This window comes from Takifugu flavidus, chromosome 19 (genome assembly GCF_003711565.1).
Source record: "Takifugu flavidus isolate HTHZ2018 chromosome 19, ASM371156v2, whole genome shotgun sequence".
Taxonomy (NCBI): domain Eukaryota; kingdom Metazoa; phylum Chordata; class Actinopteri; order Tetraodontiformes; family Tetraodontidae; genus Takifugu; species Takifugu flavidus.
The window spans coordinates 6,534,825-6,548,137 of record NC_079538.1 but is presented as its reverse complement, the minus strand read 5'-3'; the positions used below and the strand labels follow the sequence as shown (position 1 = coordinate 6,548,137).

The 13,313-nt window shown below is 50.0% G+C and overlaps 1 protein-coding gene across 9 annotated transcripts in view; it reads right to left on the bottom strand.

The window, feature by feature from the left end:
* The window catches only part of gphnb (gephyrin b), a 55,180-nt gene that overhangs the window by 13,794 nt on the left and 28,073 nt on the right, over nt 1-13,313 (bottom strand). For 5 of the 9 annotated variants that reach the window (XM_057016577.1, XM_057016579.1, XM_057016580.1 and 2 more), the window contains exons 5-8: nt 13,207-13,301; nt 12,955-13,021; nt 10,914-11,186; nt 10,426-10,560 (exon numbers count right to left, since the gene is read on the bottom strand). In XM_057016577.1, coding sequence (XP_056872557.1) covers nt 10,426-10,560; nt 10,914-11,186; nt 12,955-13,021; nt 13,207-13,301 — 570 coding nt within the window. Of the gene's footprint in view, nt 1-1,081; nt 1,124-10,425; nt 10,561-10,913; nt 11,187-12,954; nt 13,022-13,206; nt 13,302-13,313 lie in introns of all 9 variants that reach the window. The other 4 variants (XM_057016575.1, XM_057016576.1, XM_057016578.1 and 1 more) reach the window with 1 other exon arrangement.

The following is a 13,313-nucleotide window of genomic DNA, read 5'->3' as shown; positions in this document are numbered from 1 at the left end:
TTTCAAAATAAAAGGATGCGGCGAGCTGGGGGACACTGCGGTTACCACGCAGACGACTGAAGATGGATGATGACAAGAAAGGGTTCGGTAAGCCTGGCGGCAGCTCCCCCCTGCCGTGGACGCCTCCCTCGGTGAGGAAACCCGGTGAGTGCTCGACCTCTGGAAGAGCCCAGGAACCAGCGGGGAGCTCCAGATCAAACAGAAGCATAATCCACTTATGCTGGCCTGATATTTAAACCCGATTAAATGTGCTTTCTAATTATGACTGAGCGCCATCGTGCTGTAATTACAACTGATTTAGATGTTTTGGTCATCACTGATATCTGGGTGGAAATTGATAGCAATAAAAACAGCACAGTGGTACAAATGAGCATTTGGGATAAAGGAAAAAAAGGAAAATAAGCTCTGATTAAATCTTAAAAACTAATAAAAAAAATTGAATCAGCAAATTTTATATATACAGCGGTGTCCCGTATATACTGTTAAATAAAACTAAAGACTAAATAAACAGACAATGTTCAAATCAAACACAAATGGTTCTTAAATGAAAAACAATAATAGATTTTGATATTTTTTTTAAATGCCCCCCCCCCACACACACATAAAGTGATGAACCATCAAGTCAGAGGCCGTACTGGGATGTTCTGGTGCCGGCCACTGGGCCTCGACCAGAGGAACGAGCTGCGGAACGCTAACTTCACCATCACCAGAGGCTCTTGTGTGTGAGCAGTGCATGAACTGGGGTGTGTTAACAGAGAGAGAGAAAGGGGGGTGAGGGTGGGGGCTCAAACACATTATTCAAGCATCTTTCAACTTCAGTTCTGAGGCTGAAAAGCAGCTGTTGCACCGGGTGATGGAGGTTTGTTCTGGTTGGAAACACGGCGAATACCTGCGACACGAGACCACATCCACACGAAGGCAGAGAGCATTGTGGGTAAAACAATGACAGGCAGATGGCAGGACGGGGCGGCAAACATGACAGGGGAACAACAGGAAGCAGTCGTGCCAGGCAGGAAGTAAGGATTGTGGTTGTGGATGGAGGGTTAGCCTGAAAGATGCATTAGAACTGGTGCAGGAGTACCTCAGCAATGCTTAGGGTGGATGAACAGGAGGGAAGCCGCGCCTGGTGCAGTGAGGAGATAGGGAGAGAAGAGAGAAACGGGGGGGGAGAAGAGAAGAGGGTTACGAGAGCCAAGGCCAGGATAAGCAGGGGACAGAGGCACACAGAGCCTGGGTCTGTAAAGAGACAGTGCCCCCTGTCTGTTCGGAGGACCGGTGCAGGACAGGTCTCTGTGTGACTGTTTCAGAGGGGCCAAAGGCAGCCAAGGGCATGGCCAACAGGAGAAGACTGGAGCGGACAGGACAGGACAAGAGAGGCTAGGACAAGACAGGACACAACAGGACAGGACTGAAGTGGGCGGGTCAGGTCAGGACAGCGGGTCGGCTTTCACTTCCTGTCACAATAACAGAAGAAGAGCTTTTCACAGGGGACGTCACCACATTGGACATCACGGGACCTAAAAGAATTCCACAAAGTGATCCGACCCTTTTCCAGAGCACTTGGTATTAGTGTCAACGCCAGCAGGAAGAAATGAAAAATGGACACATACACATTATTATTGGATGTGAAATTAGATTAGCAGCAAGTCCCACTTATCCCTCCAGCAAGCCACAGATAAGGAGGATGTCCTGCGATAGTTCTAATGTCACATCCTCATCATCCTCATTCATCCTCAATATCATATGGGGGTGGGGGGGTGAATTATCCTAAATTAGTATAGGACCAGAAAGCCTGTGAATTCTTTTTAAAAGCTTTGTATAATCCTCACAGGCTCTCTAATCATTAGCAGCTAGCTCATCAATCAGCGTGTGTTTGGTTCCATTTGGTTGCATTCACTGAGCGTCGGTAAATGGGTCGGTCTCAACTTTCACTTATCAGGAGAAAAGTCACATCTGGAATAAAGTTTATGCCAGTTTCAGTGTGCAACGGCTGGCAGTTTTTAATGTGAAACGGAAGCTGAGTTTCCCGTTAATCACGAAAACGTCCCTGTCTCGGACAGCCGGGCCCCGAGTTTTGGATTTTATTCCCCAGGACTGTGTGTGGGTGCTGCCAGAGTGTTTTGGGATCGTGGCATGGATGGCTTCCCCGAATCATATTTGAGAATGTCAGGGCCTGTCCGCCTGCATCAGCGTCTCTTCTCCACAGGACTCTTGTGCCGAGACGCTCCCTCCTTTGAGTGACGGATGCGTAACCCATATGAGTAACGATACACTGACGAGTTCTGAGGACCCAACAAAAGCGGTTGGAACGAGATACTAAAACAAAGCATTTTTAATTGACTCAAGCAGCATTTTCGCACGCTGAAAAACCCTCTTCGACTTTTATAATGAACACTTTCGTTTATCTTTATCACGTAAGAGCTGGACGTCTAATTCTGTGGCTTTGATGAAACACTGACTCACACCTGTGAAAGAGCATTTCACAATCATTCGAAGTGTGTGATAACTAACCACCTGCTAAGTGTGTTTTGCTCTCACTCACAGGAAGTGGTGCATGAGTCACAATCAAAACTGACTGGCTGAACATAGAAACCCATTTATTCTCTGGAAACCTTTCTTACGTCCGTCTTTACAGATATGGCTCCGACGAGCATCGCCAGACACCGGCGCAGGTCAAGCTAACCCTCATGGAAAGAACACAGAGCTGCATTCAGGGTAAAATGATGGATTTGAAATATAATTAACGGAACAATTCTGCCTTGGAATGACTGACTTTAGCTTCTAACGAGCTAACGTCTTTATCACGTTGTCATTTGGGAACGAGGACGGGACACATTTCCTGCACGGGACATCGTTTACTCTGCTACGGGGGCTTTAGCTCTACCTTCTTGCCCTATCAGCTGCAGGGTATTGGACATGCGAGGCTGCAGCATTCGTCAGCGTTGACCGTCTTGTGCTTACGAGGAATAAACGGATGCGTTTAATGGGTTGCCTAGACGACAGGAAGTTGGAGCTGGAGACCTGCCTTCGTACCCACATGCTCAATGGACATTCTTAAGCTCATCCACTTATTTTTTTCTACTGCAAGCTTTACACGTATGGATGTGAGGCGCACATGCACTGGAGCGGACATAGTCACGTGCGCTCTTCATCTGTATCCTCATAACAGCGCACATGTTCCGTGTGCACACGGATGAGCACAGTGTCTTCATTTAAAGTGATTCTGATGAAAAGCCTTCAGCAGTTTGACCCAAATGTTTGATGGGTGCACCAGGAGAGGCTGTTCAAACGTGCACGCTCACAGACAAAAGAGCACTTTCCCCGACGCCAGGCCTGCTTTCTCTGCTCCGTGCATTATTCTCACGCACAAGTTCCCGCTCGCCTTATGAATCAGCCGCTGAGACGACATGTTAGCGCCTCTCTGTTCGTGGCCACGTACACACGCACGTTGCTGTCACCCCCATTTTAGCTGCTGCATCGCTACTTTGGGAAGGCGAGTCATGCTAACGTGAGGTGAGACAGGGATGAAAATACAACAGCCTCCACGGACTGACGGGTGAGTCATCACAGGTTTGACTGTGGAGGACATGCTGGGAACGCTGAGTCCCAGCTGGCCCTTGAGATGGTGAAATTACTTATATTCCATTAAGAAAAATGCTCCTCAGTAGAAACAAGGAAGGATTGGGAACTTAAATCCCGTGTTTATGGGAACGCCATTTGTGCAGATGCAACAGAAATGGGAGAGGCGAGGTGCGACTCCAGGCCATGGGGGGTCGGCTCCTCACACATGAGGAACGCTTCTCTGCCCTCCTGACATTTAGCTAATTCTCCGTCAACGTCCCGCCGCCGCCTGATCCTGTCTCCGAGGCCGTCGCCAACGGTGAAGGTGCTGGTGTCGCCACTTCTTCCCTGTGTGCCGCCCGCAGTCACACTCCAGCTGATCTGTCAGTGACTGGCGGTGGGGGGGGGGACAAAACTCCGGGGAGGAGGAATCAGTATCAAAGGGCTCTATGGTTACTTTCTTGTCGCTTGGGGGCTCTCTGGATGAAAGCTGTGGCCAAATGAAAATTAAAAAAATGAAAAGAAGGAAAAGGGCTTATCTGGCTGAGAGGGTGACTGGCGTCCCGTTTGAACACCGAGGAGGTGCGCCGCCACCCCCCCCCACCACCACCACCACCACCACAACATAATCTTTTTGTCCTGTATTCCCCCACCTGTTAGTCTAATTCAGCCCCCATTCAGAGTCCCAGTCACCCAACTCAGCACACCCCCTCAACACATCCATAGACCCCCCCAAAGTCCACGGCGACCTAATCCGGCACAAGCACCCTCGGCCGCAGCACACGTTCCACCACATCGCAGTGAGGTTCAAAATACACACACACACACACCACACACACACACACACACACACAACACACACACACACACACACACACACACACACACACACACACACACACACACACACACACACACACAGCCTCCACATCTGTAAATATTCTCTTGATCTCTCGATGTACAGGACAGAAATACTCACCATCTTCTGCCTGGAGTCCAAACAGAATGAGGTCCTCGTCACTAGCAGCCAAGAACACACACTGACACACACTTTTAAGAGACTGGCTAACTGTAGGCGAGAGAGCTAGAGAGAGAGAGAGAGAGAGGGATGCAGGAGGAAATGCAACAGCAGCACATCGAGTCGGTCAGGGGGGAGGGCATATAGCAGCACATACGCCGCCGAGCTAAATCTCACATACAACCATGTCCTGTGGGCGAGTGCGCCTGTCTCACCCCCTCCTGAGCCGTGCTCTCTCTCACTCCTTTGCCCTCTCCGTGCTGCCACTCCCGACTGGAAAATCCATGGTGACATCAAGTGTTCTCCACAATCAGCCGTGAGACGAGCGCCCAGCGGGTCGGACGGACAAACTTTCCTCGGAAACGATCGCCTTCTTTTCCGTTTTACATCTCTTTTGTCTTTACCACTCTCTCTTCCTGTTTCACTCCCTCCCACTCACCCTTCCATCTCTCCTTGGGAGCCCCCCCACCACCACCACCACCACTCCCTCTGTAATAAATTCTCCAGCGGGCTATGAGATGAAGAGACAGTTCATGAGCCGTGCGCATTGCTGAAGGAGGACGATAACGCACATCCAGCGTTCCCACACAAATGGCCAAACCAGCAGCGCACAAAGGTGGAGACCAGGCCCCATCTGGTGCTCACACACGGGAATAAACATGTGAGCTACGCTGACACTGGTCACGAACAGTGTAAGAAGCACAGTCATTACGAGTTCTAGGACACGAGCTCGCTCAAGACGAGGCACAAGGAGGTAAAATAGGTGAGTGCAACTGAGGCTGGAACCCGAGCAGCTCAGGCTGGAGACCCATTTTAAGTTTGGTCCAGTTTCAGGTGCACAAGCTTTCCAAAAATCCTAGTTTGGTTAAGTGGAAGCAGGGGAACTCCCTCAATTGGTTGCAGGCGCACCCCTGAAGGAATTCTTCTATGCTTGGTCTATAAAGCGTCTGTTTGTGATTTTCGCTGACTTTTGAATTACCTGGTGTCTAGCGAATCATATCAGATCTTCCTCCCTGGGTCCAGAAAGGAAGCTCGGCATTTTCGGAGCATATCCACGTGGTATTCCAGCCTTCAGTATGAGGGGCTTTCAAACATGCTCATAAAATGTTCCTTCTGTTCTAATCCAACGCATCTTTAACACACACGTATGGTCCCGTTATGGACAGCAGGGTGTGAGTTCTCTTCTGATCTGGGGTGCAGGGCTTAAATCTGGGGAAAATCGATCCGTCACACTCTGGCTGGCTGATCTGACATCGGAATGGTGCGTCTCCACATGAGCGGAGCATCATCCATTCATCTCCGTCCGTCAGGCCACCTCACATTCCCAATGATCCCTCATCTGCACTGATTTGCGAGCGATGAATCCGCGCCTGGCGACGAGTTGTCTCCTTTTGACCATCACATCTGCTACCATTTAAAACCCACAACCACGATAACAGCCTCCGCGTTACCAACCTGCCTGTCTGCACACCTGATCTACATGTGTGCGGACTCTAGAACGTCCACAGTGGAGATCAATTGGAGGAAGTGTGGCTAAAATTACGGCAGCGCCTGTGTGAGTGACTTGTTTCCCTGCATTCCAATGAAGAAAAAGTAATTGATTTCCATAAGCCTTGGCCTTGACGCCAAAGTCATACATCAAGAAATTCACGCACGGCGACGGGCGTCCTTTATTATAAGCACCCAAAAGAGTTTATGGGAAGATTTGTGGATGCACCATCTTTACAGCTTTGAGAGGAGGGAAGGAAGGAAGGAAGGAGGAAAAGGCTAGCAAATGCGCTAAAGCTAAAAATAAACTGTTGCTAAAATATAAAGATGCGATCACTTACTTTTCCTTTCTTTTTTGACATAAACATACATTCTTGACAGTGTCAGATCATGGTAAATAGGAAAATGTGCCACATAAGGATGAAGGCGTCTGGAAAGCTAATCTCAGCTGCCAGAGTCTGCTCGGCCGCACCTCCGCATGCGGAACATGTCCAGAATCTTTTATCCTGAATATTAATGACCATGGCTGTTTTGGTTCGTAGCAGCTTCTGATGCAGCCTCACAGAATTCTGATGGAGAATCTTCAAACTGGGCAAGACAATAAGTGGCCTGTCCCTAATTATAACTACAAGGCATCGACACGCAGGTTGGGGCCTTCGCTTGTAACTTTGCCTGCAGTTCAGATCAGTAGCGGAAGAGAAAAAAACCACCCATGATTACCATTAAACATCAATTTGCATAACAGAAACGAGTCTTTTCTGCATTTCCTGATATACGGACCCATCTGTAGGTTAATTCAGCAGCTGGTTTGGACCTGCTGTGCGGTTTCTAGCCTTTATATTCAACAGCCAGTGGACAAAACTAACATGCAGGTTGACAGACATTACCCTTAATCACGCACGTGCACACACACACGTACCCATATTGTCAGCCATACTCTGACTCAAAGTCCAATCTCCAAAATGCTTCATTAATTCAAGCTCATCATTACATAACTGTACTAAATGCTCACAAGAGTGGAAGGTACAACTGCCCTCCCTGTAGGTGTGCGTGTCTGTTGTGCATGACGGTCCGGCTGGTCCATTTGGAGATGTTTCTTTCTGCATACTGTTAATGAATCAGCTCAAACGGACCTGGCGCCATGATTCCAAAAGAGAGCACATGGTTTCTATATTCATCTTAATTGCGCGGGCACCAGCGAGCTCCAGGGTTTTCCAGGGTTAGATGGGAGATGGAGCCCCCTAGAACGCTCTGGGTCTGGTTAAGTCTTCTTGAAATTTAAAGGAAGTATTAGTGGGCCTATCCAATGCTGTCATGACCTGTGTCATTGTTACAGGTCAGAATTTTCACACTTGTCTCTTCCACGGGGCATGCATGGAACATGAAAACCAAGAAGAGCTAAATCAGAGGGTGAAATGCCCCTTTACACATGTGTCATCCACCGGTAGCTCCAAAAATGCTCCTGGGGAGGAGAGTATTCGAGCGTTTCCTTGTGTGTGTGTGTGTGTGTGTGTGTGTGTGTGTATGTGTGTGTGTGTGTGTGTGCGACACTGGCTGTTATGAAGATAAAGCCTTAGTCCACAAATGCCTCAAAGCCATTGTGTAGCATTAGCAAAAAGACCCTAGGAACAAGCTAAAGCAGCCCACAGAGATGGATGACATGCTTCGCTGAACAGAACCATTGTGGCTCTGGCTCCAGGAACATGCTGCACATACACTGCTGTCAGAAGCTGTATGGATTGTGGGAATTTCATACAACATATGGCTGCTTTTCACCTGAATCTAGCTGCAGTTGGAGTCTAAACAAACTGAGAGCCATACCGGAAGAAGCTCCTAAGTGTCTGCTGCCTGACACACACGCGCACACCCTCACTTTTCTATGTTTGTGGGGATTTCATAGACCTGATACCTTACCCAGGTCCCGAACTTTAACCTAAATCTAACCTTGAAACCATGTCTGAACCCTCAACAGCCAAAGTGCCCCCACTTCACAAACACGGCCCCACTTTGCTGGTAGAATGAGTAGTTCTCAATATGTATTAAATGTGAACACACACACACACACACACACACACACACACACACACACACACACACACACACACACACACACACACACACACAGACTAATGTGGTCAGTGTCATTGTGACAGGTTGGCCATTCTAAATCTGGGTCATGAGGAGTGAAAGGCTTCAGCAGAAGACACGTGTGAGCACATTTTATGCACAGCCTGTTGGGGAGGAAAATATGAAGCAGAGCACCCACAATGCATCAGTGCAGAGCCGAGACCGCCGAAGCTCCCTGTCGTCCAATTATTTTCCGATCCAATCTCTCCGCTTCTCGTCCGTGGTCAGAAACAACTCAGTTTAACAATCATAGGTGGCCACAAGGTGGAGCGTGGAGCCCAGAGGCGAGGAGAAAAGGTGGAGGTGGGTGAAGCAGCGTGGGATGGAAACAAGACGGCAAACAGAACCCCGAACAAAGCCAAGAGCCAACGACATTTAGGTTGAATTACTGCAATTGTCTGTCCTCTCCTCCCTCCTCCCCTCCTCCTCTCCTCTCCTCCTCTCCTCTCCTCTCCTCTCCTCTCCTCTCCTCTCCTCTCCTCTCCTCTCCTCTCCTCTCCTCTCCTCCTCTCCTCTCCTCTCTCTCCCCTCCTCCCCTCTCCTCCCCTCCCCTCCCCTCCCCTCCCCTCCCCTCTCCTCTCCTCTCCTCTCCTCCTCTCCTCTCCTCTCCTCCTCTCCTCTCCCTCTCCCCCCTTCCCTTCCCTTCCCTTCCCCTCCCCTCCCCTCCCCTCCTCTCCTCTCCTCTCCTCTCCTCTCCTCTCCTCTCCTCTCCTCTCCTCCTCCTCTCCTCTCCTCTCCTCTCCCCTCCCCTTCCCTTCCCCTCCCCTCCCCTCCCCTCCCCTCTCCTCTCCCCTCCCCTCCCCCTCCCCTCCCCTCTCCCCTCCCCTCCCCTCCTCCCCTCCCCTCTCCCCTCCCCTCCCCTCCCCTCCTCCTCTCCTCTCTCCCCTCCCCTCCCCTCCTCTCCTCTCCTCCTCTCCTCTCCTCTCCTCTCCTCTCCTCTCCTCTCCTCTTCCTCTCCTCTCCTCTCCTCTTCCCTTCCCTCCCCTCCCCTCCCCTCCCCTCCCCTCTCCCTCCCCTCCTCTCCTCTCCTCTCCTCTCCTCTCCTCTCCTCTCCTCTCTCCTCTCCTCTCCTCTCCTCCCCCGACCTGAACATGCACTTGCATCTCTCCCTTCTCCGTTCAAATTTCATCCCTCTGTTCCCATGGCAACCTCCTCTCATCTGTTCCTCACAGCACCTGCCTGCTGTCCAGACACATGAAGATGTGACACTGACAGATGAGGTGGGAGACAGAGAGGGAAACAGGAAACACGGAGCTTTGATGCCGCTCTGCGTTAGAAAAACCTCCTGGGGAGACGGAAACATGAGCACCCGGACATTTGATCCGCGATGAGCAGCTTGTCATGAGTTGCATTTGTCATCCACGGTGACCCACAACCTGCCTTCATAAACACAAAACACACACTCGAAAGTAACAAAATAAAAGATTGGGACATACAACAGTCGCACAACCACAAAACAGAGAGTAGCTGAAGCTGCCACACTGGGCGAGAACACCGTTGTACTGGTTACCAGTCGGCCAGTCGGTACTGATGAGTTCTGAGAACATTTTGAGCTGTTGCAGACAAATAGAAGCACTGATCTGATAGCTGCACGTCCTGTTGGGTCCCGTGAGTCGTGTTGGCGAATAAATTCAAGGAGAAGATGGTTCAGTTGAACACTGCAAATTTGTACCAATAATGTGTTAATCATGCAAATAAAAATTAAATAAGGACAGCAAATGGGAGGTCAGACGGTAGCATCTGTCTAGTTAGCATCAGCGGGATGCTGCCACGCAGGAGCGATTCTCTCGCTGATGCTAACTAGCATCTGTCTAGTTAGCATCAGCGGGATGCTGCCACGCAGGAGCGATTCTCTAGTGACTATGCTGCGTTCACAGGCCGATTACCACCGATTGTTTTAGAACAAATCCAATTTTTGCTGCTAGAAACAGTCTGAAATCTGCAAATGAAATATCACCTGAAAGTCACTCAACCATGTAAATATGATATAATATAATATGATGAAGATCTTTGGTTATTGTGCGTTCCGTCCCGGCAGGGAAAGGCACTGCATTACCATTTTCATAGCTGGCGTACCAAAAAGGAGAGGCTTGAAGATCTTGTCCTGAATTCATGAGTGGAAACTGCTGATTTTAAATGAGTTTTCTTTCTCTTTGCTCTGCCAAGCAACAAGGACGGAAACGCGCCGCTAACGTTGGGTGCAGCTCAACATGCACTTTGCGTGTACTCACTTTGGGCGTCGGACAGGAGGCCGTGGAGAGGCGGGACGTGGCCTGGGCACGGGGCGACTCTGACGGCGTGGTGCTGAGCGAGGCCGTATCCCTGGGTAACACCTGCACACCCCGCGAGATGATGGAGTCTGGGATCTGCACGGGCACACAACATGACGCACCGTGAGCTCCGACATGGACGTTCACGTGAGCCGAACGGGGAAGCGCTGCGGAACGATGGGGACGTGAGCGTGGGATGAGCTGTTACCTTGACTACAGAGCAATGAGGCTGCACCCAGGGCAGAAAAGGATGATGGGTATGGAGACATAGTGGATGCTGATGGCTGCACACAGAGATGTATGTTCAGACATGCGCAGTCGTGACAGGTGATGGACACATCGTCAAAGCTTCACTTTAGCCTTAGCTTGGCAGCCTTCATCCGTCGTCCGTGTGAAATCGTTACTGCTGTTAACATATGACACGTGTGTTACGACCTTTGACCTGGTACCTTTGCAGCGATGGACGCGGCTGTTATATGGGAGGACGAGCTGTCCTCGGTGGACGCCACGCCGCTGTCTTTCTTCTCCTCATCCTCCTCCTCGCACTGGACGCCCTTGTCCTCCGTCTGCCGGCGCGGCGAGCTGTTAGGCGGAGGCGAGAGGGGCGGCGGCGGCGACGGCAGATCTTCCAGCTCGTCCGCGGCCTCCTTCACCTTCACCACCGCGTCCCGCAGAAGGTCGATGGCGTGTGGCAGCGCTGGCAGGATGAACTGGAAACACTCCTAGGAGGCGAGAGGATATGGAGAGAACGTCAGGGGCGACGCAAAGAGACGAGACCCCTAAAAATATGCATAGAAAAATACTGACAAACTACTTTGCTTTTAACAAACAGCCTTGCGGGATACTTTGATGCACATGACAATCTACTGAGGACCTGGATTGAGACGACTTCCTCCCCCTCAGAAGGTCACAGCGCCCCCCTCTGGCTACTTTCACCCCCCGCGTGCCGTCTCTGTTTCCTTCTGTGTGTCACTGTGCCTGTGGGCTCCTCAGCTATGCTAAATGCTCCACTCGCCTCACTCCCAAGACAAGGGCTAATCTGCGAAATTATTTATCATGCTGTGTATTTTAGGGCAGTGGGAGGCTACATTATTAATCACCCCCACACTTATCTCTACCGACTGGGAACAGGCTTTTGGAGGAACCGCATCCACCGCTCCGGATTTAACATCTTAATCTGAATTGGACTGAATTTAAACCCCGTGGATGCGCATGTCCCAGCCTTCCCTTTGTAAAAAACATTGGTGGGACCAAACGATGGGCACAGACACATGCACGTCTCCTGTGTGATGCGCATCTGAGCATCACCAGCAGATGTGGAGGTGTGCGTGTGTGCATGTGTGCGAGATGAGAGGGGGTGTGTGAAGAGGAGAAGATCTCCAGACGAGTGAGACGCAGAGAGAAAGCGTTTGTGTAATTGTTAGATTAACTTTACCCCAGTTGTCCTCACAATGTCCCATTTAGCTTTCAGCCTTTGTTATCTCTAACTCTAATTTGTTCGAAGTGGAAACAAATAAGGAGCAGGAGCTGCGACAGCAACAGGTTCTGTCGACGCTCATGATTGAACGGGAAATGTGGCGCCGCTGTCGCCCCCTGCTGGTAGGGCAGATAGAAGCTGCACACGAGCCCGAAGCTAAAGCTATGAACGTGCAGCTGTTGTTCAGGACCAGGACGGATGTTTTAGAAATGGCCCTTATCCAAACTCTAAACATTCTGAGCACTAATATCACACTTTATGAGTCTTTGGAAATTAAAAGGTAAGAATAAAAGAAGAAAAAAGATCATTTATACGCTACTTTGGTGGTGAAAAGACAACAAGTGTCTGGCTCGTTTGGACGTCCTTGTTATAGATATGACGGCACGTCTCGGTAATAAAAGCCTGCGACGGGCACTTTGTGTCGTTAACTTTAACTGGGAGCTGATGAGGGAGACACTAATACGGCAACGGACGTGGGAGAGGTGGAGTAATTGATTAAAAGGAATACTAAAATCGATCGAGAGAAGCTGGCGCGTAACGAGACAGAGACAGATGTGCAGGTCAGTGAGAGGGAGATGGATGATGGGATGGTGGGAGCACACACACACACACACACACACACACACACACACACACACACACCACACACACACACACACACACACACACACACACACACACACACACACACATTAATATGAATAGACCTATTTATACACATCTACCCTCAATCTACATATGTGGTGGCAGCAAATGTCCCATTATGATGTTGGGATTTCTGAGTTTTGACAAGAGTTCATGTGTCAGGCATGTTTTTCAGGAAAAAAATAGGCCCCAGATTCAGAGGTGAAGAACCAAACCACTCAGCTCTGAATTCTCCACTCATCCTCTCAGCCGCAAAGATTTTTTTTAAGCATCTTTGTCTCAATTCACAGATATAAATAGAGAATTTCTTTGGCTAGGACGGACACTCTAAGTCAAAGGTCGTGGAGGTGAAAAGCTGTGCTTCCTACCTGGGAACCTTTCTTACTTCCAGGTAAGTTGATGATGAGTGTTTTCCCCCGGATCCCGCAGACAGGTCTAAGCAGGAAGGAGAATACAAGAGAATGAAACGGTGTCTGAGCAACAGGAAGATGCTAACAGTGGAGCCGCAGTGCGTTGCGGCTGAGCTAATGGACAACAGGACAAATCCCAGTGTTCATTCTGCACGAAAATACCGAAATATCCGCATTTTCCCACGTCATTAGCTTCAGCGTGCGTCCCACCTGGAGAGCATGCCGAGCGGCGTGACGTTGAGGGATCCCATCAGCATGGCGAGAGACATCCCCGGAGCTTCGCGCTCGATCACCTCCTTAGTGGCCTAAGGAGACGT